This window comes from Elaeis guineensis, chromosome 2, assembly GCF_000442705.2.
Source record: "Elaeis guineensis isolate ETL-2024a chromosome 2, EG11, whole genome shotgun sequence".
Taxonomy (NCBI): domain Eukaryota; kingdom Viridiplantae; phylum Streptophyta; class Magnoliopsida; order Arecales; family Arecaceae; genus Elaeis; species Elaeis guineensis.
In genome coordinates this window covers 123570111-123596387 of record NC_025994.2, presented here as the reverse complement: position 1 = coordinate 123596387, position 26277 = coordinate 123570111, and the positions used below count along the sequence as shown (strand labels likewise).

General features: G+C 39.2%; 2 protein-coding genes and 1 non-coding gene across 4 annotated transcripts; 1 reads left to right on the top strand and 2 right to left on the bottom strand.

Moving 5' to 3' along the window:
- Positions 1-230: 230 nt before the first annotated feature.
- Positions 231-7465, bottom strand: LOC105060641 (glycine dehydrogenase (decarboxylating), mitochondrial). The gene is given in 16 exon segments (XM_010944461.4): positions 231-568; positions 663-780; positions 1027-1125; positions 1215-1340; positions 1431-1508; positions 1642-1830; positions 3527-3679; positions 4021-4134; positions 4472-4657; positions 4784-4909; positions 5022-5217; positions 5296-5396; positions 5491-5568; positions 5686-5931; positions 6039-7090; positions 7093-7465. Coding segments are annotated over 16 exon segments (3126 nt in total). The 5' UTR covers positions 7262-7465; the 3' UTR covers positions 231-473.
- A 5024-nt stretch (positions 7466-12489) lies between these two features.
- Positions 12490-14558, bottom strand: LOC105060728 (uncharacterized). Of its 2 annotated transcripts, none has more exons than XM_010944573.4 (2): positions 14402-14558; positions 12490-14081 (listed from the first exon to the last, which is right to left on the bottom strand). In XM_010944573.4, the coding sequence occupies exon 2, from the start codon at positions 13984-13986 to the stop codon at positions 12604-12606; it is 1383 nt and encodes a 460-aa protein (XP_010942875.1). In that variant the 5' UTR covers positions 13987-14081; positions 14402-14558; the 3' UTR covers positions 12490-12603. The 2 variants fall into 2 exon arrangements, with proteins under 2 accessions (XP_010942875.1, XP_010942940.1); XM_010944638.4 differs by having other exon boundaries at positions 12490-14076; positions 14402-14557.
- A 7394-nt stretch (positions 14559-21952) lies between these two features.
- LOC140855900 (small nucleolar RNA R71) lies at positions 21953-22058 on the top strand. Its single transcript, XR_012139345.1, has one exon. It is a non-coding gene; the product is annotated as a small nucleolar RNA R71 (small nucleolar RNA).
- The last annotated feature ends 4219 nt before the right edge of the window (positions 22059-26277 follow it).

Sequence of the window (26277 nt, the reverse complement as noted above, 5' to 3'; positions counted from 1 at the left end):
GCTATTCATGACAACATCAATAAGCACATAAAAATGAATTGCTTGGTAAAGTAGTGGTCATATTTCAAACATTCGCGCCTCATGCTACATTACGGGTCGCTTGGCTCCGATCTGGGATAGGAGAAAGAGCAAGCAATCTCTCAATGTCCACATTCCTTTTTTTCCAAATATAGCTTGCAAAAAAATTGACCATTCATATCTGTTGATTTTTCGTATCAGATTCTCAAGGATTAGACGTAAATTTATTTTGTACAGCTGCTTCATAGGTTAATTTAAATAAGTAACAGAATGTTTGAAGATATTGAATAAGCTGCATGAAGCAACACAGGATGAGAAGAAGGGAGTATTGGTAGCTGCAGCAGGAGAGCTGGACCAAACACTCCAAGAGTTCATATATACAGTTTAGACGGTGATGAGGAGAGGCTTCCTGTTTTGAAATGTTTGTAATCGATATTTGCTGCATTGTAACAGGGCTATGCAGTGGCAGCTGCAGCTTCTTCAGCCATTTGTGACACTGGCAGGAGGGTGCAGATGAGGTTACGGTCCCCATAAACATTATCCACACGCCCTGATAATGACAACCAAAAGTATTAGCTCTGCCATTACTTCAAGTATGGATGAATTAGTTTTTTTTATTCAGACTATAGAGTGAAGTCCAGTACCTGTAGTTGGCCAGAATTTGGAACCTCGGAGCCATGAAGCGGGGAATGCTGCATATTCCCTGGAGTAGGGTTTTGTCCATGTGTCGCCCATAAGCAGGGATGGTGGATGAGGAGCACCCTGCACATATATTTGATTCTCTTATATTTTCTGTAACAACATTTTTAAGTGAAAGGAACTGAAGGAGTTTCTGCATTGATCCTGTTATGCATGCACTGATTTTGTCTTACAGTAAAAGATTTAGCAGTGGGGAAATATTATAGAAGAAAAATAAATAAAACATGTTATTCTAAAATAATAAATGCACTAGTGCAGCTAGCTAAAAGAATTTTAAGCGAGTGCATTGATGCTGCTACATGTCTTTACCTTCAGGACATTGTTACTAATATCAGCTCTACCACTCTCAATCTCAGCAATTTCTTCCCTAATAGAAATGAGAGCATCACAGAACCTGTCTAGTTCTGCCTGCAAGAGGAATTAAATATGCTTTAGATATAAAAATGTTAATGAAGAAGAGATGAACTTGACAGAAGAGAATAGTCTTCCAACAATACTTTGCTTTCACTTTCAGTGGGTTCGATCATGAGTGTGCCTGGAACTGGCCAAGACATTGTGGGTGCATGGAATCCATAATCCATAAGACGCTTGGCAACATCTTCAGGCTCTATACCAGCAGTTGCCTGCAGTTAAGTCAAATCTTAGCAAAACTCATTATCAAGAAATAGAGGAAGATGAAGGTGAACAACCACAAAACTGTTGGTATAAAGCACCTTATAACCCCTTAAGTCAACAATGAACTCATGCGCAACAGTTCCATTTACTCCACAGAAAAGAATGGGGTAATGATTCTGCAACACCAAAGTTTAACATTAAGAATTAAATCAGACCAACTTCTCAGCAGGTCGGCTATCACTGTAAACTGAAACTACCTATTGACATCAAAGCATGGATAGAATAAATGGATACGAGAAGTTAAGATACCTCTAGACGCTTAACCATGTAGTTTGCATTCAAGATGGCAATCTTTGATGCATCAGTTAGGCCCTTAGAACCCATCATAGCTATGTATGTGTATGAAATGGGCAAAATAAGTGCCGATCCCCAAGGTGCTGCAGAAATAGTACCAAGTGGCTGAGCCTTTTCAGGCGGTGGTATTCCACCAGTTGGCACCTAACATTACAAGAAGGGTAACTGTTTTAGATCTCTTGAAAGAGTCCATGATAATCATCTTTTTCCACATGATATCAAATGGACAGAACCTATGACATCCAAATCATATCATATGCATTTCTATTATGTGATGTGACAGAACTATATGAATGTGAAAGAAGGATATTACTGTTTACAGCTGTTACAGTTAATGGTCTTCAAACTGTCATGGAACTCCACCTCAGAAATGTGCCATAAGATCATAAGAAATGCAATAACGGTAGAAGCATAGGTATAATTGCAACAAAAGTCATCAATTTTAACAACTGCGTGGTATGCTGAAGCCACATTAGAATTTCAATAATCAATACAACATTGTCCAGTAAAAAGGATTGCACAAATGAAGATAGTGCCATAAAGACTGCAGCAACCAGCAAAGTGATGCTCAAAACTAATATATTCCACAAAGACCATATCTACAATAAGAAACATTGATCCGAGATAAAAAATTATCATCATAAGAAAGCACATTAATGCGACGATTTCAAGGACCACAGAAGAGAAACACTACTGTTAGCATCATGAAGCATATGGCATGTAAAACAGATTTAGACAAAGGTACAAGGGAGCATATATTTAGAAAAGAGGAAAATTTAGCCGACAAGAAAGAAACAAAGAAGTATATAGAAAAAACAAAATCAAGTATACAAACATGTAGGTGGGAGACTTCATCAACAATTTTCAATTACGAGTATGAGCTAGACCAAAGGGCTGCTTGGTTGCCTCCATTTGAGCCTCAGATGCTGCACATGTTGCAGGTAGACAAGTCTAGGTGTTCGGTTGCTTGCAACTGGGTCAGAGTAGACAATTGAATTGCACCCTAAGGCCCTTCTGGTGCATCCAGAAATGTAGCTAAAAATGGCTTCATCCCTAGAAGCAGGTTCCAGATGCAGCCGTAAAGCTCTATCATCACCTCCCTTTCTCTCTAATAATCATATGACAATAATATTATCATGATTATAACAATAACAATTATTGTAATATTATCATAATTCTTATTATAATAGTTATTATATGATAAAATAATATTTAAATCATAACTTCATATAGTAATAGATAAATTATATATAAATATAATATAATTATGATTCGAAGATATACAAATATGATAATTATTAGTAAGAAGTATGATAATAATTATTATAATATATTTTATTAACAATAAAAATATTATTAAAATAAAAATAATTTGATCATTATATAAATTGATATTATATTACATTATATACTATATTATGGTATTATATATTATATTATATTGTATGACTATCGTAGTACATTAATTATATTAAACAACCAAACACAGTTTGTAGTTGCATTTTTCAGAGCTACATCTTGATATGCATGCAACCAAACAGCCTCTAAACCAAATCAGATGAGTGATACAGAATCAATGCAGCCCTCACCAATTACATCCTTTCTTCGAGTATAGGTATGTTAACATGAAAAATAGTAATGTTCAGCATGGAAATTTCTTGATGAATTTGGTGCAAGTTATTACAAGATGTACTCATTAGAAGGATAATGAGCAAATGAGTCAGAATAGGCAATTTTTTGGACACAACGAGATATGTAATATGTTATAAAAATTGACATGTCTTAACATAATATTTAAGTTTTTCAACTTCCAAATGTTAGTCAAACAAAAGTATCTTACCACAGGATGTGACGGTAAAAATGGTGCCAAATGTTTCTTCACACCAATAGGACCCATTCCAGGACCACCTCCACCATGTGGGATGCAAAAAGTTTTGTGGAGATTAAGATGGCAAACATCAGCTCCAATCCAGCCAGGGCTTGTCAAACCAACCTGTATACAATATAAACTTTTTGTCAGAAAATGGGAGAAAATTTCTAAAATATGCTCTGCAAAGGGAGGGGGCAATGCAAGCTCTTTCCTTTAAAACATACAATCATACAGCAATACCATATGATGACCCCAATAAGAATTCCTGACTGTCATGCACAACAACCTTATTTGCAAGTTTAATTAGTAGAGTGGTTTGGAATCATTACCACCAATTTCCCCCAATACCAAAATTGTAGCTATTGTTGAATCATTAATCAAGAAATTACACCCATGTATATAAGATATAATCAGAGTGCATATACCTATCAGGAGTTCTGTTTAAATGAGAAAAGAAAACTAACCTGTGCATTCATGTTAGCTCCATCCATGTAGACTTGCCCACCATTATCATGAATAATTTTGCAAATCTCATCAATGCCTTCTTCATAGACTCCATGAGTTGACGGATAGGTAACCTGAAGAAGTTAATAAATATCATAAAAGTGCCAGTGGCTGTTAAAAACTCCATAGCATGCTCTTTTAACCTTTCAAAATGAGCATGCATCAATGAAATCCAATATCATTTTAACCTATGATGACAAGATTGAACTACCATGCAGTAAAATGCTCTTGGCAGCTGCACCACCAAATATTATGCAAAAGTTATCATTACACATCAGAATATTTGCATCACTACCTTTGCAATATAAAGACCACAAGCATAAAGATAACAACAATATAGATAAAATGATTTTTAAAGAAGAGACACTATTTCCTTATAAATTGTAAATGGAGAAGATGCAGCATTCATACCATCAGAGCAGACAAATTGTCTTTATGTGCTTCAGCAGCTTTTCTTACTTCCTCAATGTTAATATTACCCTTGGAGTCAGTTCCAACAGCCACTATTTTCATTCCACACATAGCTGCACTCGCAGGATTTGTCCCATGAGCTGAGACTGGTATGATGCAGACATTCCGATGGCTTTCTCCTTTTGCCTGCAGTTTGTGACCAACAAATATACAAATATCCAAAACAGATGAAGACCTAAACTCTATATCTTCAGATGATGAACAATTGAATATGGTAAGCAATTTGATGATTCAAACATTCAGAAACCATACCATATGGTAAGCACGAATAACCATGAGCCCTGCATATTCTCCAGCAGCACCAGCGTTTGGTTGCAAAGAGAATGAATCAAATCCCGTGATTGTACACAAGAGTTCACCCAAATCTTTGAACATTTCCTTTTAATTATTGAAAAAATTAAAATGGGTTATGTCAAAAATTCACATTTCCTACAGATTATGATGAATTTGACATGGTGGGCATTAATCATCAGGGGGAGAATTCTATTACCTGATATCCCTGAGCCTGTTCAGCAGGGGCAAATGGGTGAATATCTGCAAAATTGGGCCAAGTCACGGGCATCATCTCTACGGTAGCATTCAGTTTCATGGTGCAAGACCCAAGAGGAATCATGCTGTGGCATAATGAAAGATCTTTCGCTTGTAACTTATGCATGTATCGGAGAAGCTCATGCTCCGTGTGGTACCTGGAAGGCAAAGAAAACAACTATAAGGGCTGCTGAGATACACCATGACAACTAGCAACATAGGGAAAAGGCTCATACGAATGGAAGATTGGGTGTGTCAGATACGGGCTATCTCTAACAAGCCCACTTGGAATTGCTGGTTGAACCTCAGGTGCAAGAGATGCAGCAGTAAAGTTTACCTGAGAATTTGAACAAATATAGGCTCTTTTTCCACTATGCAAAGAAACAACTTTCATCTTAGAATTAGTATGCTGTTCAGCAAAAACTACTTACAGGCTTGCCACAAGCAAACACTTTGAACAACTTGTCCACATCCTCCAGCGTTGTAGTCTCATCAAAAGACACAGTTATCTACAGTGTTACAAAACAATTATATCAAAACCAGCAACAACTTACGGGAAGAATCATACATACATCTCTAAGGAACCGACTCCTTCAATTAAAGAGAAAGTGGATAGAATTATATACCGTGTTTGAGTCCACAAGCCGCAGGTTCATTTCATTCTTGTAAGCCTCTTCTACAATCGCCTTTGCATCAGGACACGTAACCTTCACAGTGTCAAAGAAGGGAAGCTCTTGGACTTTCACGGTTCCAATTTTCTTCAGACCATGTGCAAAAGTACAAGCAAGACCATGAACCCGATCGGCTATGGCCTTCAGGCCTTCAGGCCCATGGTACACGGCGTACATTGCAGCCATATTCGCAAGCAACGCCTAAAAGTCGGATTTTTCCAATACAATTCTTTTATCAGCAATCCATCAAATGAATGAATCAAAAGTTTTTGATATCAACTGGGCAAATCAGCAAACAAATCCCAGACCTGCGCAGTGCAGATGTTGCTAGTGGCCTTGTCCCTCCGAATATGCTGCTCCCGGGTCTGCATCGCCATCCGGAGCGCCGGCTTCCCGCTGGAATCCACGCTGACTCCGATGATCCTCCCGGGCATCATCCTCTTGTACTCCTGCGACGTGGCCAGGAACGCCGCGTGGGGGCCTCCATAGCCCATCGGCACCCCGAACCTCTGCGCCGAACCAACAACGATGTCGGCCCCGAGCTCGCCCGGCGGCTTCAGCATCGTCAGCGCCAGCAAATCCGTCGCCATCACGACCTTCACCCCGCTCGCATGCGCGTTCTTGACGAACTCCCCGTAGTCCAAGATCTCGCCTTCCGTCCCAGGATACTGAATCAGGACACCGCAGACATCATTGGAGCGGTAATCGAAGTCCTTGAGGTCGGCGACGACGACGTTGAGGTCGAACCCGCCGGCCCGGGTCTTGCAGACGTCGATGGTCTGGGGGTGGCAGTTGGAGGCGATCAAGAAGGTCTTCTTCTTGCCGCGCTGGATGTTGTTGCACATGGCCATGGCCTCGGCGGCGGCGGTGCCCTCGTCGAGGAGGGAGGCGTTGGACATGGGGAGGGCGGTGAGGTCGGTGATCATGGTCTGGAAGTTGAGGAGGGACTCGAGGCGGCCCTGGGCGATCTCGGCCTGGTAGGGCGTGTACTGGGTGTACCACCCGGGGTTCTCCATGATGTTGCGAAGGATGACGGCGGGGACGAAGGTGTTGTAGTAGCCCATGCCGATGAAGGACTTGAAGACCTTGTTCATGGAGGCGAGGCGTTTCATGTGGGCGAGCATCTGGGACTCGGTGAGGCCGGCGTCGAACTTGGGGAGGGTCATGGGGGCGATGCGGATGGACTTGGGGACGGTGGTGTCGATGAGAGTGTCGAGGGAGGGGAAGCCGCAGAGCTCGGCCATGCGGGCCTGGTCGTCCGGCGAGGCCGAGTTGTGGCGCCGGGGGAAGGTGTCGCTGGGGCGGAGCGACTCGACCGAGATCCACCGGAACTGATGGCTGGCATTGCGGAAGGGGGAGGGGAGTAGTCGGCGGCTGCGTGGCGGCGGGTGGCGGAGTTCGCCGGGAAGATGGACGGCGCGAGGGAGGAGAGGTGGCGAGGGGCGTTAGCCGCCGGTGGCTGGGATGGCTTGGATTGGGAGATCAGGCGGCGGAGGATCGCCCGGCAAGCTAGTTTTCGAGCTCGATCCATTGGTCGAACAGTGATAAGAGAGACAGAGATTTCTCTCTCTCTGTTGTGTTTCAAAGGACTCAGGGGCGGAGGAAGCAAGAAGAGCTACAGGGGTCCGAGCCCCACCTTGACCTCCTCCGACTCCGGCGGCTACGAGTCCGAGTTGTTGTTTAAGGCTATACTTGTGGTATCTGGTCTCTTTAACGGTTGTCTTTAAGACTGTAATGTGGCGAAGCAAATGATGCGGGAGATTCTGGCATTCTTGATTTCTTATTTTATATTTTTTTAATAAATTAAAAATTAAAAATTGACAAAAAAAATATAGTAAATATTGTTTTTTTAACTGCTTTTGAAATTAAAATAAAACACAGTATAATAATTTATAGTAAATAGAACAAAATTAACTTCCCAAATAGCAAGCCAACTAATGTGGATAGAAAAGATTAAAGAAAAAGGATATAACCTTTTGGAATTAAATTTAATATAAAAAAATTAAATTTGATACAGTGAGCGACGTCTGAGGCATTAAAAAAACATAGCTCCTAAAATTTCAAACTAATTAACTAAAATAATTAATAATTTTTCAATCATTTGAATAGAATTTGTCAAATATAGCAGCAAGTTTTAATGATAGCCGAGCACAACTTTCTATTATTAATAACATATATGCATGTTGAACAAAAAATATTAAATAAATAAAAATAATATAACTTTTTAAATTTCATACGAGCTAATAAAAATCAAAGGGATATGATAAAGAGGAGAAAAATACAATACATTTTGAATGGAAGCCAATGCAAAGATGATTGAATTTCATATAATGAACAAAGATTTAGATGCTAAAAGTTATTACTTCTCATATTCCAAGTCAGCCAACCAAAATAAACAATAACATTCTAAGCTCTTGGACATGAAGTCAATCAAATAAAGTAATAAATTTAAATAATAATCAAGTAATTCATTAATACCTACATTCATGCAATGAATGAAGAATACTACAAAAATGAAGATTTTATTTTACATATAAATATGATAGATATTTAAGAGTAAAATTATAAAAATCAAAATATAATATATTTTCTACATTATTTTTTATAAAAATATTATTTTTATTTTAAAATAAATAAAAATTTTGATTTTGATTTTTTTTATTTTTTAAAAATAAAAAATTTATATCTTTTATTATTACCATTGATACCATCATTATCATTGTATCGTTATTTTATTTGCAAAACTATCATCTCCACCACCATCATCATGCTATCATCGTCATGCTATCATCATTATAAGCATCATTTTTATACCATCACCACTATTATTTTCATCATCACCACCATCTCACTATTACAATTATCTCTATTATTACTATCTTTATCACCTTCCATCTCCATTGTGATGCTATTATTACCACTGTCCCTACCAGATCACTGTAGTTTTTATTGTCTCCATGGCATCCTCAAGGCTCCATTACTACAATTATTTCTGTCACATTACTAACATCTTTATTGTTATTTTAATTATCACCACCGACGGAGCCATTATCTCGGCCATCATCATCGTTGCCCACAATCATCGTATTATAGTTTGCAACATAAATAACTATATCAAATATGCATATATTGTTGTTACCAAAAAAAAACATGCATATATTTTTAAAATTAAAATAATAACCGAATAAAAAGTATTCTTTATTTTAGAAAATGAATAGAAAAATAAAAAGGTTATATCAAATGTTGATTTTTTTAAAAATCTAGATCCGGGGAGGTGGTTTTGGTTGGTGGGTGGTTGAGGTGGGGGCACGAATGCTTTAGAAACTAGGAACCCGGCCGATGCGGGAGAAGTGGACGGTTAAGGCTGACGTCGTGGGGTGATTCCCTTCTGCACCGTAACACGGCAGCATGATCCACTTATCTTGGAACGGGAGGCGTAGCATCCCAGACAGACAGGATGAAGTTTGGGTGGACGCGAAATCATCTGAATACTGTTTTTTTTTTTTTCTTTTCTTTTATATTTATGAAAATACGATATTAAAAGGAAAAAAAGAAGTGGAGGAGACGAGAGGTGGCCGTGGAAGGGGAAGGGAGAGAGGACAATTGGCGAGGAGGGGAGTCACGGGCGGCTTATCGCTATCTTGGACCTCAGAAAGATGGGCGGAGGTAAAATATGACACACTTCACCAGGAGTTGTTTTTCTTTTTTCCTTTTTCTTGTTTTTTATGTGATTCACACGATATGGAGTCGGGGAAGGCGTAAATGGAGTCAAGTGCAAGGTTGAGGAGTTAGCTTTCAGTTCACTCGGCTACTGGTGCCCGCCGAAAATAATCTCTGGGAATTTGAAGAGGTCCAAGGTTCGGAATGTCTTTTTCATCACCAACCACCACCAAATTTTAGATGGAAAGATACGGAAGCGGTGGATTTGATAATTAAATCAGTCCAAAGGAAGTGCGACCTTCCGTTCACCATAAAAAGGTGGGGATCAATCCTTCCCATTTTCAAGCAACATAAATGCACCCTACCTATCTTTAAAAAATATATTATTATTAGCAAAATGTCACATGCTGTTTTCCTCGCATAAAACCCAACCATGTAACCATTAGCACCACAACAAGACATTGGCACTCAGCCAAATCACCGTTCGCAAAACGTTAATCTCCCAAGCCGGTAACTTAACAAATTCCTATTGGGCTTCCGATTCGTATCATGCCTCTATGCATCTCGGAAGCAGATTAGGTGTCGAAAGCATCCCAACCAATGCCTTCCCCTCAATTTCTTAATTACCCGTTGGCATGTCAGACACAAATGGCGGATCCAAACACCCAGATCAGCCCGCCCCTCTCTGCTCTCTTGTTGTTGGGTGCCCACTCCCTCAGACAGAACTGCGATCAAGCCATCTCTCACGAACAAGCAAATGATATCCAATCAATTAAAGGTGAAAAAAATGGTTTCCACCATACCTGACAAGTGGCCTCGCTTCTGCGCGCAAAATTATATCATCCCACAAGTCCCAGTTACGTTGTGTCCAATGCGGGTCGAGTCAAGCTCTGGTGAGTTTTCTAAGATCTCCGTAAAGTTAAAAGTAAATCCTTAGCCATTGAAAAACGTTAACATAGTAATGAAGTTCAATGAAGATTCAATGACGAAGCAATTATGTAGTAATTTAGCTCGGCAGTGTCTATGACTGCTACCTCATCTCTTCTAATACAAGCCTTTGTCAAAGCTCGCATTAGACTCTTGGGAATCTCTTGAAGTAGCAGCAATGAACAATATGGAACACATTCTCCACTCAAGATAGAGATCTGTCTCAAAGCATATAGATGCATGCGTACACAGATACATACATGCATCAAAGCACATACACATCACATGCATATATAAACATGCATGCATGACATACACACACACGCATACATACACACGTACATGCGTGTGCACACACATACATACAAACACATGCACACACGTACATACATGTATGTATATGCAGTTTGAGTATCATCTCACATAGTTTCATAAGCAGCTCACAAGATATTGAATCCATATTTTGAAATGCCATGACTTAAAGCCAATGAAATGCAAATCCTCTTTTAAACATTCCTGTCATCTATTTGCACTTCATGAAACTTTCAACATGAAATTCTGCATGATGATGTTCTAAGCTGAATTTTAACATTTTTATATAAACAATAGAAGCAAACAGGATGGTGACAAACAATGACAATGGGTAACAGTGACATAAAAATGTGACCAATAATATTTGAGAATTATTTGTCGACCGTACAAGCATATAGTAATCATTCCTTCCAACAAATTTAAGAAGATCAGAACAGTACTGCTAACATGGTACTTAATGGTGTTCTGCAATAGATTGGAAAATGATATGGGCCCTCCAATGTTTCAGATATATGCAGAAAGCAATAAAGTAGGGCTTCCCTGAGTTTGAATAGCACCAGCTTTTTGAAACAGGTTGCCTAGCGATGCATTTATATTTAAGTGTTGGAGGAAGTAAGAAGCATGGATGCCCATGTAATTCATAATAACATTAGTTTTGCGCCCGCATTTTGCGTGCAGATTCTAGATCACATAATTTATTATTTTTTAAAATTAATCATTTATTTTAATAATAAATAAGCAATAGATAATTTAAAAATTAATATTAATAAATAATATAAATCATCAATAATGAAAAATTTTTTTTCAAACAATATTCAATCATTGCAAATAACAATTTCATAAAATTCGAAACGATAAATCTATGATAAAATAACAGTTTATATATTTATCTATCTAAATTTCTAATGTCAATCCAAATTTTCAACTACATATAATGATAGTGGATTGAATGATGAATAATCATTAATGACTTATGGAACTCCAATTTAATTCAGATGAATAGATTTTAATTGCGAGAGTAAAATTGTCGGTTTTATGCATTCCATTCCATGACAGCCAGTTACGCGAAAAGTTCGTGGAAAGCTACAAACAAATTGCACAACCCTATTGGACTGAGAATTCTTCACGTTATCTGTGGACTCGGCATCTAATATCTGGTAATAACTTGACATCTGCAATTACAGATTTCTTTACAGTTTATAAATATGTGCTAATGGGAAATCGAGCATAGCATCGGATACACCAACAGCAGTGCCTGAAATAATATGAATTACAAACAAGTGTTGGCATTCTTCAGTATGTAGGATGGCAGTGATGAGCCATGACCAGATGTAACATTCGTTTACTGATAAGAGAAACAATCTCTAGATTCAACGACTATCAGAAACCGCAACAAAATTTATAACTAAACCTAAGAATTAAGGAATCGTTCCTGCTGCAGTCCAAGAAAATTCCCAACCAGTCATGAATATTATATAAGATGAGCAATGAAAAGTGAAAACACGATGAGGATCTCGAGGTGAATGCTTGGTTATCTCAATGCTTGACTTGATCGTATGAAAGTGAATAATAATAAGCAGAAAAACCCACAATCTCATGATGAGATTGGCTACTTCAAGATTCAGAAACCTACTGCCCATTTTAATCATTCTAATCTCTCAGATGATATAGAACAAGAAACATGGAGAAACTTTACATTGCTGGATATGTGCCGGTGACATCTCATTGTGTGCCAAATTCGCTTCTACAAACCCATGCAGTGCATAGGTAACGTAGGCTGGAAACTCACAAGGCGTGCCAGAACACAGACATGCAAAAGAGATGGAAATATCATAAAGTCTGAAACTATTCTAACAATGATTTCAGGCAAACTAAAGCAACTGATTTATTTCATCCTGACTTTGCAAAAGATAGCGAACATCACATGGAAGCAAAGGCATCTGCCCACATCCCCAAATTCCACCGAGTACAAGTTCAAGTGCTTGGCAGAAGAACAGAATTTGGAAATGATGCTGACCCATTATTTGGAGCACCATTTAGATTCAGAATGGTAGTGACCAAGTTGTATATCTCGACATTCTTAAATGATGGAATTTTTCGACCCCTTTCAAATCGGGGTCCATGGGCTATGAAAATGGTCCTCATTGAAAACAATGCATTGTCATATCCATGAGCTCCTCCACACTCAGAGAATTCCGATGTTCTGTTCTGCACGACAGTGTACGCCTCGCCCAACATCCCTATGATTGGTGGAATCCTGGAACTGGCAGAATAATGGAGCCTTTCAGGCAAATCCTCCTTAAGAAACATTCTTAGATATTCCCCATTCTCAACCTTCCCTGAGCTCAACCCTTCATTCATTTTGGCCACCACCTCCGATGAAGAAACCTCGGCCGGAGGTCGGATTGCCAGCAATGGGCTATAGGACTGTACCCAACTCTCTGGAATTTGAACCCATGGAGCCAAATCATCCAGAAAGATGGTCTTTTTCCGGCAGACGCCGACCATTCCGTGATCACCCAGCATAATCATGGTGACGTCCTCAAAGATCCCTCTTCGTTCGAGCCCGGCGATCAATCTGCCAATCATTTGATCGACGCGAGCTACTGCCTTAGTGACCTCCGGATCGTCAGGGCCAAGTTCATGGCCTTGGAGATCAGGTTGCTCCAAATAGAGCATCATGAGTGCAGGGATCTCACCGCTAGGGAGATCGAAGAACCCCAAAAGAGTGTCAACTCGTTGCTCGAACGGCACCGAGCCATTGTATTTAGGGCAGAATTTAGGAGGGCAAGTCCAGGAGCCTTTGATTACCTCGGAGCCGGGCCAGAAGTAGGTGGCGGCGGCGACGCCCTGGGCGGCGGCGGTCTGCCAGAGGGGCTCCCCGAGCCACCAGTGAGGCTCGTGGCTCGCGGTGGTGAACCAGTCGCCGGTGACCGGGTCGGTGAAGTAGTTGTTGATGATGCCGTGGTAGGGTGGGTAGAGGCCGGTGGCGATGGAGTAGTGGTTGGGGAAGGTGAGGGAGGGGAAGACCGGGATGAGTCCCTCCTCCGCCTCGGTGCCGGCGGCGATGAGTTGGCGGATGTTGGGGGTCTGGGTCTTGAACTGGTACCCGAAGCGGAAGCCGTCGGCGGAGACGATGATGACGACCGGGCGGGAGAGTTTGGACGGGGGCCGGGCGGTGGGCGCGGAGGCGGAGCGGCTGGAGGCAGTGGAGGCGATGGCGACGGCGACGAGGGCGAGGAGGACGAGACAGGAGCAGAAGAGGGTGGTGCGGTATCTTCTGGTGGACGAGGTGGGATGAAGGAGAGGTTTTGAGGGGTCTTCTCTCAATTGGGAGGCGGAAGAAGGGGAACCCATTACCTCTTCTCCTCTTTCACACACTAAAGACCGCTACTCAAGAGTAACGAGGAGGGATCTCTCCTGCTTGCCTTCCCTTTTTAGCTTTCCCTGCTCTAATTAATATTGCAGCAAAGCGGGAAAAAAACAAGTGAGCAAAAAAAAGCGGGGAAAAAACAATAAAAAAAGGTGGAAACCTTCTGACAAGAAGAAAATGTAGGATATCTGGAAATTGGAACTTAGCTTGCTTGAAGCTATGAATTTTTGAATTTAATACCGAGTTTGGGTTTTTCTAGGTAAGTAGAATAAATAGCCCCGTTGCAGCTGTGGGAGAGAGGTTGGCAGTTGACTGGGAGAGAGAGGCAGGTAGTTCAGCTTTGTCCGGTTCTTACGAGTGTAAGGTCCTCCACGAAGAAGGGATGGGGAGGAAACTTACCCACGCTTAAGCTTGTACGGCTTGGTTTTCCTTCGAGTCAGACCATGTTTTCCTTTGGTCTGTGTGCAGCAGCCTAGAAGGTCTGCAGGAAGAGAGGATGCATGGAATGGTTGGGAAGCACTCGTGACACTGCTTCTTCTTACTCTGTGTTTGAGGGGGCAGAATCGTTCACTTAATATAGCCTCTAAAGATTGCAGATGGGCCCGGGGATTCGGTAGGGATCTCGATGTTTTATCATTTTCCCCCTGTTCTCGCGTTAGAAATGAAGATCACGTATCTCTCGGTTTCCTGATTTTTTATGGACGGATATGTTCATTAAATGGATTAGGTTACTAGTAGCCTGATGCGTCCATAATATATTCTGCGATATGTCCATAAGATATCCATCTATGCTTTTGAGGAACCCAGCTCTAATTAATTTACTAAATCTACACTTATTCATGCTGATCCAAAAGGATGCGGACCATTTTAGCTACTACGAGCGTTCAAAAGGATTATCAAATTCGATATAGATTACTTTAGTTACTATGCATATATAAAGACTATTAGATTTTGTTGTGGCCAACTCTCCATCGTCTGTCGTCGGGAACTAACACCTGTAAGACAACGTCCACACTGATCGAATTTATATCCGACGGAAACCTTCCGATGCTTAAATTAGAGAGAGAAATTGGTGAACAGTAGATGTCAATATTCAGAATAGCAGAGTTCTGGTCAGAAGTGACTTATCAGTCCTATTTTCCTTACCCTCTTTTATAGACGAGGTTCTTGTAACCGTCGGACGTGATCCCATATTTTATGGTGTTAAATCATCAGACCATAATCACGTGTGGGTCATTAATTTCTCAATTATGGCGCGTGATGTGCGGCCGGTAACCGTTCGTGACGATTAAGGCATATTGAGCAGATTAGCCGACTGTATGTCGGTAGTAGGTACGGTCGTCAGTTGATGATTCTGTTGTATCATTGGTCACCGGCCATAAGTCGGTGACATTTGTTCAATCAGTTAATGAAGAGTCGGAGTCGTCAGTTCGATCGATGCTCCATCGAAATTGCGCGTTTGACCGGTCGACTATTGCCGAATCAGAGTCGATCAGTCAGAGTCATACGTTTGGTTGGTCGGCTATTATCGAGTCAGAGTCATGGAGACCAAAGTCAGGGTCAGTGGGTTTACCCCAATAGTTGCCTCCCACTCTTAAGTCTAAAGTGATCCAACATGTAAATTGTCACGTGGTTTATCACATTAGATGAAGAGAGTTCTATCACATCGAGCCTTGATTTTGACGTCGATTCCTTCGAGATACGGGTGATCTGCTATTTTGTGGTATTGACAGCTACAGTCGTCAGTTACACTGACCGAACAATTCGATATCAATTGTCAGTGTCAGGCATCGTTTCGAAAAGTCGATTCGACATCAAATGATATGATTCTGATAAGTAGATTCGTTCCACGTGTCCGGATGTTATTGGATCGAAATTATTCACGCGGATAAGGGTGACGTAGTTTAATCTGGAACAGGTGCGTCAAACCATCCGACCAATGATCGATCCAGATGTTGCTACGTATCGTCATCTAGTGGATCTTCAATTTGACCGCTCTCATCTCGACCGTTAAGGGATCCTATATATATAGGATCGCTCTCAACTAAATTTTTACTTTTTCACTGTCTTTGGTGGTGCTGGGATTCTGTCGGGTTGTTTTTCCAACACCCAAGGTTATCGCCAGAGCCGGCCCTGAGGCGGGTCAAATTGGGCGACCGCCCCAGGCCCCAATTTTTTTTTTTTGGGTAAACGAAATGCCATTTTTTCTTTCCCGAGTCCTGACTCCCAACGGCTCCCAAGCCCCAGCAAGAGCTTTTTAGCTTTCGTCATCTCGATTTCTCTCGTAATTTCTCATCACCTCACAATGCCTTTCTCCCTGTTCTTTTTTTAGGTAAACCAAACGTCATTCTTCCTCTCCGGAGTCCCGACTCCCCAAACAAAACGCCATTCTTCCTCTCCCGAATCCCGACTCCCAATGGCTCCCAAGCCCCAGCAAGAGCTTTTTAGCTCTCGTCATCTCGATTTCTCCCGTAATTTCTCATCACCTCACAACGCCTTTCTCCCTGTTCTTTTTTTGGGTAAACCAAACGTCATTCTTCCTCTCCGGAGTTCCGACTCCCCAACGGCTCCTAGCAAGAGCTTTTTAGCTCTCGTCATCTCGATTTCTCTCGTAATTTCTCAATTCTCATCCCCTCTCATCGCCTCGCAACACCTCCCTTGATTCTATATAGATCAAGCTATCTTTTCATTGAAACATAGGTTTGAACAATTTCAATTATATGAAAATAATTTTGAATTTTTATTTGATTTCAAAACATTAATTTCATTGGATAAAGAAAGTTTGAAAAAATTTTATCTTAATCTTCAAAGTATTTTAACAAATGATAATCATTATGATCTTGATGGGATTGATTTATTTTCCGAATTAAAAGTTCTAAAAGTAATTATGCCAAAAGAAAAAAATACTGCTATGAATATATTTAATTATATTAATGAAATAAATTGTTATCCAAATGTATCAATTACATATAGAATATTATTGACCATACCTGTCACCGTTGCCTCTACTGAAAAAAATTTCTCAAAATTAAAATTATTAAAATCATATTTACGATCAACGATGTTACAAGAAAGATTAAATGGTTTAGCTATACTATCTATTGAAGAAAAATTATTGTCAAATATTGATTACAAAGGAATTATAAGAAATTTTGCATTACAAAATGCACGTAGATTAATTTTTTAATGATAATTAATATTTAAAATATATTAATTTTTAATAGAGAAGCTCTATTTTTTTATTTGGCCCCAGGCCTAAAGAATGTCAGGACCGGCCCTGGTTATCGCTCCTAGCTTTCAGATCAACTTTGCCTTTCTTTCGAGTCCTTTCTTCTTTCTTCTAAAGTCTTCTGTTTTCTTCAAAGTAATTCTCATGGCTAGGGCTTCTCCTTCTCGAGAAGATCGATCGAAGAATCTGACTGATGAGTCCCAATCGAGTCCAGATGTGGAGTCCTCTTCACTTTCGAGACCGAATGTCGAATGGCTCCGGGAGTAGTTTTGTATCCCGGAGCAGTTTCAACATTTCATCCCTGGAGCCGATGGTCGGGTGAATAAGCTGTTATTATGTGCTTCATATCCTCGTCTAAGCCACACAACCAAAGATGCTAATGACGGTGGATGAAAATCTTAAGCTCTTTTTGTTTCCGTAAGAGTGGGTCAAGCTGTTGATGTGGTCAGCCAAGCGAGATAGTTGATGCGTAGTCGTTGATAGCACCAAAAATAACTCTACTCACTACGTAGGTAGGATGAGTCGAGATCGTATCCTCAGGGACCTTGGGCTAAGTTGAGATTGCAAGATAAAAGAAAGAAATATTGTTTTTGATTTAGAAAATAAATTATCTTAAAATTAAGGTAATTAGAAAATAAAGAACTTGAGAGTTTTGAATTAATTTGCACTAGCAGAGTTGTATCTCTTTTTTAACTAAATATATGTGATTAATTTTAGAAAAAATACCTGTCTTTCCTCGGCACGCTCCGTACCCGTAGATCACGGTGCGTCTCCGGAAAGTACTAGGTAAACAACTCTTCTTTCCTCGGCACGCCCCGTATCTGTAGATCACGGCGCGTCTCCAGAAAGTAAAAGTTGTTCCTAATATTAATCTAACAAGAAAGCATAAATAAAAGCACATGAAAGAAAACAAATAAAGAACTCATGACAATTTAAATAAAAAGCATAATCTTTATTGCATATAAAGAAATACAGGAAAGTTTAGAACAATAAACCATCTCTGTATCGTTACAAAATTTCTTCTCCACTTTCGAGACTGCTAGCCTAGCTGCTCATGAAGTAGTCCCCTTTTATTTCTCTATGCAAGGCTCTAGAAGAATTTCTGGGCTCCCCCTCTAATGGGAGTACAAAAGCTTTTTTATAGGTATTAGGAGAGAGGAGTTTTACATGATTTTCCGATGTGAGACTAAAATAAATATATAAATTTTTCCACTTAAGGTATTTCCAAATAAAAATTTTTTTCTTTAATTTGCTCGCCACTGTGTCTGCGGTGCGCGCCTGCTTGCGTCCGTCCCGCCCGCATCTACGCTCACCCGCGCGCCCACGAGCTCACGCCGCGTCCATTCCTCACGCGTTCCGCGTCCTGCCCGCGTCCACGCATTCATGCGCGCCCAGGGAAAATCAACGTGAACCAACCTTTTCACATACCAAAAAGAAACTTTTGTTTCTTTACAATGACATCTGTATCCTTTTGGATACTTTGCATAGTATCTTCATTTTCTATAATACCGGATGCGTCTTTCTTTTATTTTAATTTTATTTTAAGTCCAAATTTCTTCAAACTTGAGTCTTTTTGATCTATGAATCGGACTCTTTGTATCAGCGATCATCTTTCTTGTAAAACATAAAAAGAAGTATCAAATTTTTAATAAATAAAATAAATTAAATATGATTTTCTGCTTTAAATGACTTAAATTAAGTGTTTATCACACCCCCCAACTTGAATTTTGCTCGTCCTCGAGTAAAATAGATATATCAGCATTGTGTACTGACTCGATTTTGAATCAAAAATTAGATTAGGCATCCCAAAAGGTAGATGATACTTCGTCAGACCATTAAAGAGATATTTCATTGGATTATCAATTTGACCCAATTAGTGGTTGAGTATTAACTAAAGAAATTTCAGAGCTTTTCTTTCACCAACTCCCCACTTTACTCTTTAAATCCTCTAACTTAATGGGAAAGAGGTTTATTATCTTCTTGCAATTTAGTCCCCTTAATATATATATATATATATATATTATTATTATTATTATTATTATTATTTATATATATATATAACATTGCCTATCTTTTTACGCGAACCACAACGCTTACTTAGGCGAAAGGGCCCGGTTACTCAGTAGGAAACCAATGTTGTTATTTTTTTTTTTTTTTTTTTAAAGAGAATTTTTGCATACCTCGATCTTTCCTCTCAATTTCTCATGAAGCAAATTCTTTATTGAGATCAGTAAGAAGAGGGTTGTAGAATCACTCCTAAAATTTGGTCTAGTTTAAACCCTACCATTCATTGGGTTTTCTTAATAATTTATTCCTCAGTATCTCTAAAATTATCTTGACCGTTAATCATTCATTTATTAGGATGCCTAATTGACTCTTAATCAAAATAAAATTTGAATACACAAAACTAATTATTTCTGACCATACTCGAGGATTTGATTAATTTTCTTTCCCCCCCAACTTAATCTACATTGTCCTCAATGGAGTAGGAAAGCAAAGAAAATAAAAGGAGAGAGTGCACCTGGGATAATTTTGCTTTGGAAGTTGAAGATAGCTTCATTGATTAATAGGTTCTTGTTCTAAATTTCTGTAGCTGCGGTAAAGTAAAAATATGAAATCGTTGGGTTGCCTCCCAATAAGTGCTAAGTTTTACGTCTTCAGCCAGACGTCAAGTTTATTAACAGACTCTTCCATACAGAGTGGTCCTTTATTCTTTAAAAAAAATGATGATCAGTTAAAACAAAATAGAAGAAATTTGAGTTGCCTCCCAAAAAGCGCTAAGTTTTACGTCTTCAGCCAGACGTCATATGCAATAAAACCAATAAAAGATGGGCAATGGCTCATACTTGATTGTCCATGGAGGAGTGATTTTATCATGTGGTGTATCCAATAATATGTTAACTTCTTTCATATATCCCTTAAAGTCATACACTCCAAAGTGAGCCAAGCAAGTATCTAAGGGGTCAGGTGCTAGAATTATGGGTGTTGCATCTTCTATAATGTCTTCTAGTGTATCTACTTCGAAGCAACTATCCATTGATGGTCCTTGGGAAGCACCAAACACATTCAGTCTCAGTTTCTTATTCCCAAACGATACGTCCATGACTCCTGTCCTACAATTGATGCATGCATTCACCGTAGCTAGGAAGGGTCGTCCTAAGATAATGGGAATTTGTCTGGGGTTGCCACTTAATTCCATATTGAGAATCAGAAAATCAACTGGAAAGTAAAACTCATCTACCTTGACCAAGACATCCTCAAGCATTCCACGTGGTTTCTTAATTGATCTGTCGGCTAACTGTAATGTGACTGATGTGGGTTTCAGTTCTTCGAATCTAAAAAGTTCATACACCGAACTAGGTAAAAGATTCACACTTGCCCCTAAATCTAGAAGAGCTTTTTCAATATGATAATCTCCTATAACACAGAAAATGATGGGGGCTCCTGGGTCCTTAAGCTTTGGAGGAGTGGCATGCTGGACGACAGAACTAGCCTGTTCAGTGAGGTGTACTTTCTTTGGGATTTGTGATCTAGATTTACGTTTTTGGATACACAAATCCTTCAAAAATTTGGCATAAGCAGGGACCTGTTTGATTGCGTCTAGAAGGAAAAGATTAATTTGGACTTGCTTAAACAATTCCAACATCTCATCGAGTTTTCCTCCCTTCTTATCTGCAGGAATAGGGGCTTTCAGGGCATCCAAAAATGGGACTTTAGGCAAGTAAGATAATTTCGGTGCAGTTGGTTCCTTCTCTATTTTCAGGTCCTCCTTATTTTTGGGTGATTTGGCTTCGGTTAGAGGTTTAGGGTCAGTCTCATTGGTTTTACTAGTGTGTTCAATGACCTTCCCACTTCTCAGAGTCATGATTGATTTGGTATGTTCAGAAAAAGCTTCTGGGGTATTATAACTCTCAATCACAAATTGCCCTCTTGGGTTGCTCTCGGATTGGCTAGGTAATTTTTTTTCTTCCCTCCTACTGAATGCAGTCGCTAGTTGACCTATTTGGGTCTCTAGGTTAGCAATTGATTGTGTGTGGGAGTTAAGGATCTGAGTGTTGACTTCTAATCGTTCTAGTGTTTTCAGAACTTTTTTCTCAAAAGCTGAGCTGTGACCAGTAGTAGATGGTTGAGGAGCATTTTGAAATTGATGGTATGATCCATGCCTATATGTTGGATCCTGATATTGAGGGCAGGACCAACCACTGGTTGTGGTCTCCAAAAAAAATTTGGATGGTTTCTCCAGCCGGGGTTATAAGTGCTCGAATATAGATCGTTTTCTGGTCTGCGAGCTTGTTGGACTTGAGCTTGCTGAACCTGCTCGTGCACAAACTCAGAAAATTGAGGTGCGGCTGGGCATTCACTAACAAAATGGTTCGGACTTGCACACAATGCACAAACTTCTTGGATTGGGTTAGGTGGAATCGGGGATTGTCCAGTATTTAGAAGACGATCTAATTTTTGGGACAGTTCATCTACCTTTTGATGGATATCTATGGTATTTTCTACTTCATATATTCCACCTCTCTTTGGGTTTAACATGGGTTTATCTCTACTAGAGGCAGACATATGATGTAATGAATTTTCACTTAAAATTTCAAACAGTTGCCATGCCTCATCCTCACTTTTCTGCATGAATGTCCCACCGCATGATGCATCGATCATTTGTCGATGTCTTTCAGAGAGCCCATCATAAAAATATTGGATTAACTGCCACTTGGGTACAGCATGGTGGGGATATTTTCTAATAAGGTCTTTTAATCTCTCCCATGTTTCATGAAACATTTCTCCATCTAATTGGGAAAAACTAGTTATGGCTTTCCTTATTTGATTAGTTTTTCCTATGAAAAAATATTTCTTGAGAAACTCTCCTTGCAGCTGGTCCCAGGTTGATATAGTCATGGAATCCAAAGTATGTAGCCAGTATTTGGCTTTGTCCTTAAGTGAAAAAGGGAATAATTTCAACCTAAGAGCATCATCGGAGAAGTTGTGAATTTTGACAGTTGAGCATATCTCAAAAAATTCTTCAAGATGTTTATAAGGGTCCTCATTACTAAGTCCATAAAATGAAGGTAACATTTGAATTATACTGGACTTAATTTCATATTGAGTGGCCTCCACAGGGGGTACTTGAATACAAAGAGAGTAGGTATATGTGGAAGGAGTAAAGTACTCCTTCAATTGCTTGGGTGGATCATTCTCCTGATTTCGGTTCATGTTTTTACGTCTGTTGGCTCTAAAGGTTCTTTCTATTTTTGGATCAAAAGATTGGATTTCTGGTCGTAACGATCTACGGCCAAGCATACACCTTACAATTATACTGTAGAGCAAACACAAAATTTTTTTTTTTTATAATATATATTTTTATAATAAAGTGAGAAAAGAATGAAGAAAATCTAAAGAGAAGAACCTAAGAATCTTAAATCTATGAAAAGGGAGAAATTAGTTAATGTTTAGATGTTAATTGCAATCAACTTAAACAATCATAGACTCTCTATCCTAAGGTTAACTTAGATCTAGACAGCTCCTAACTTTCAAGATCACCTTTGAGCACTCCAAGCTCAAGACTGACTAACTGACTCGGCCAGGTAAGCATAAAATGTGGGAGGTTCCCTGCTCGTTGCTTTCCTTAGACACCAACTGAGTTAGCCAGGTCAGTCAACGGAACCAATTGAAAATCACTTTCTTTAACCACTTGCCTTAGACACCGAGCAATTAATCAATCCGCACTCGGTTCAACTCTAGAGCTTTCTTATCCTATTGAGCTCGAAATTTCTAGGGCTGACGTCTATTTGATTTTAGATTAAGGTCTAGGTTATGCAAATGCAAGGGGGTGATTTGTGGACCAAGGAAGGGTGATCAAATCCCCACCTTATCTGGTTAATGGGTTATTGCCCTTAAGATTAATTATGGAGATGCAATGCAAAGAAACAAGGTGTCCAATCAAGTTTGAAATTTTTATATTTGAGGTTACGCTATTTTAGTTAAGTGTTATGAAATGTCAGTGGTTTTTTTTTTAAATTTATAGTTTTATCTTTTTATATATTTTTTTTATTTTTTATTTTTTAGTTTTGCAAGAAAATAAATTTAAGTGATTAAATCTAAAAAGCAATAAATCACTAGGCTATAAAAAGTAGCAAATTATTCTAAGCAGAAAAATTCCTAAGTAGTAAATTAGTTATACAAGGTAATTATGTAATTATGCAAATAAGATTATCTAGCTAGAAAGCACTGAAAAAAATTTTAAAATGAGAAATAAAAACTGAAAAGTATATATATTTTTTTTAAAAAAAAAATTTTCAATTTTTTAATTCAACCGTGCCAAGATCCCCGGCAACGGCGCCAAAATTTGATGCATAGTCGTTGATAGCACCAAAAATAACTCTACTCACTACGTAGGTAGGATGAGTCGAGATCGTATCCTTAGGGACCTTGGGCTAAGTTGAGATTGCAAGATAAAAGAAAGAAATATTGTTTTTGATTTAGAAAATAAATTATCTTAAAATTAAAGTAATTAGAAAATAAAGAACTTGAGAGTTTTGAATTAATTTACATTAGCAGAGTTGTATCTCTTTTTTAACTAAATATATGTGATTAATCTTAGGAAAAATACCTGTCTTTCCTCGGCACGCTCCGTACCTGTAGATCACGGCGCGTCTCCGGAAAGTACTAGGTAAACAACTCTTCTTTCCTCGGCACGTCCCGTATCCGTAGATCATGGCGCATCTTCGAAAAGTAAAAGTTGTTCCTAATATTAATCTAACAAGAAAGCATAAATAAAAGCATATGAAAGGGAGCAAATAAAGAACTCATGACAATTTAAATAAAAAGCATAATCTTTATTGCATATAAAGAAATACAGGAAAGTTTAGAATAATAAACCATCTCTGTGTCGTTACAAAATTTTTTCTCCACTCCCGAGATTGCTAGCCTAGCTGCTCATGAAGTAGTCCCTTTTTATTCCTCTATACAAGGCTCTAGAAGAATTTCTGGGCTCCCCCTCTAATGGGAGTACAAAAGCCTTTTTATAGGTATTAGGAGGGAGGAGTTTTACATGGTTTTCTGATGTGGGACTAAAAAAAATATAAATTTTTCCACTTAAGGTATTTCCAAATAAAAATTTTTTTTCTTTAATTTGCTCGCCAGTGTCTGTGGTGCGCGCCTGCTTGCGTCCGTCCCGCCCGCATCCACGCTCACCCGTGCGCCCACGAGCTCACACCGCGTCCATTCCTCACACGTTCTGCGTCCTGCCCGCGTCCACGCCGCGTCCTGCCCGCGTCCACGCGTTCATGCGCGCCCAGGGAAAATCAACGTGAGCCAACCTTTTCACATACCAAAAGAAAACTTTTGTTTCTTTACAATGACATCTGTATCCTTTTGGATTTCTTGCATAGTATCTTCATTTTCTATAATACCGGATGCATCTTTCTTTTATTTTAATTTTATTTTAAGTCCAAATTTCTTCAAACTTGAATCTTTTTGATCTATGAATCGGACTCTTTGTATCGACGATCATCTTTCCTGTAAAACATAAAAAGAAGCATCAAATTCTTAATAAATAAAATAAATTAAATATAATTTTTTGCTTTAAATGACTTAAATTAAGTGTTTATCAATGGTCGGAGAGTTGTGTCCAGATCTCAACTTGAGCGGCATCATCCTTCCAAGATCGGAGACAGAGTTGCTGAAGAAGAAGCCACTCCGATTCAAGAAGAAGCACCGACTGAGCGCGAAATTGTTCAAACCGGAGATACTACACCCGAACAAAGAAATGATGACAAAGCTTAGTCGGCGTATTTTGCTTTCTCTTTTTGTAATCTGATACTTGTAGTTGAACTTCAGTCCAATTTTGTAACTCTTTTTGATAATGATGAAAGCATCTTCTTCCAAATTTTGTCTCTTGTTTTGCTTGTTAATAATATCTGTGATGTAGAATAATCACTGAACATCGGTTGTCCGATCATTCGGTAGGACTTGTAGAATATTTGTTAGTCGCATAATCATTTTGACGTACTTAACAAAATTAGGATACGATTATAGGTCGAATATCCCATGCCCGATGTTTGGTCAGACTTGTACGTCAAATTATCTGATAATCGGTGGCAAGCCGAATATCTTTCGACTGACCGTAGCCTAGTCTGTATAATTTTAATTCGACCTTGATCGTTTTGGCATTTTTTTTTTGCTTAGTTGGGACTAAGTCGGTATATTAGTCTTTCGACTATAGTCAGCTTTTGCAATGGAAAGCCGACATTGAGAATCGAAATATAATCGATAATTCGATTTTTGTAGCAAAACCTGTAGTCGATGTCGGTTATTGTAGGAGAATCGAGATACAGTTGTCATTGAAGTAGTTGATTCTTTGTGTCTAAGTACAGAAAATAACTTTGCTTTGGGAATGAAAGCCGACATTTAGTCGGTAATTGATAAAATTTATCAAAGACTGGTGATTCTGAAATTCTGATTGTATTTTAAATAATGTACATATCGACGACTTTATTGATAATACATCTTCAAATTGTCAGCATTCCACATTCGGAGAATCGCCAATCCTTCGAGAGTTTTCAGTCGATATGCGTCCAATCTAAGAGTCTCAGATATTCGGTAAAGTCCTTTCCAGTTCGGAGATAGTTTTTCTTGATCCAAAGGCTTTGATACTTCTGTTTTTCTTAAAACCAAATCTCCTGACCAGAAGATCTTCGACTTGACTCTTATATTATAATACCATGCTATCTTTTGCCAATATGCAGCTATCTGAATTTAAGCTTGCTGTCAGAGTTCTAGAAAGAGATCTAGATTGGCTCTCCGACATTTAGAGTTGCTCGATTCACAGTATTGTTCGACTCTTGTTGATGGCAATCCGATCTCGAGCGATATCGTTGCTTCTGTTCCATAAGCTAAATTGAAGGAGGATTCTCCTATCGATATGCGGAGAGTTATCCGATACATCCATAAGATTGGATATAGCTCTTCCACTCAAAGGCCTTTGGCTTCATTCAGTCAGATTTTCAGTCCGTGCAGGATTATTCGGTTGGTTACTTCCACTTCA

What these genes read in the sequence shown, in the direction of transcription:
- LOC105060728 (XM_010944573.4), bottom strand. Translation starts at nt 13,986, where the DNA reads ATGGGTTCCCCTTCTTCCGCCTCCCAATTGAGAGAAGACCCCTCAAAA.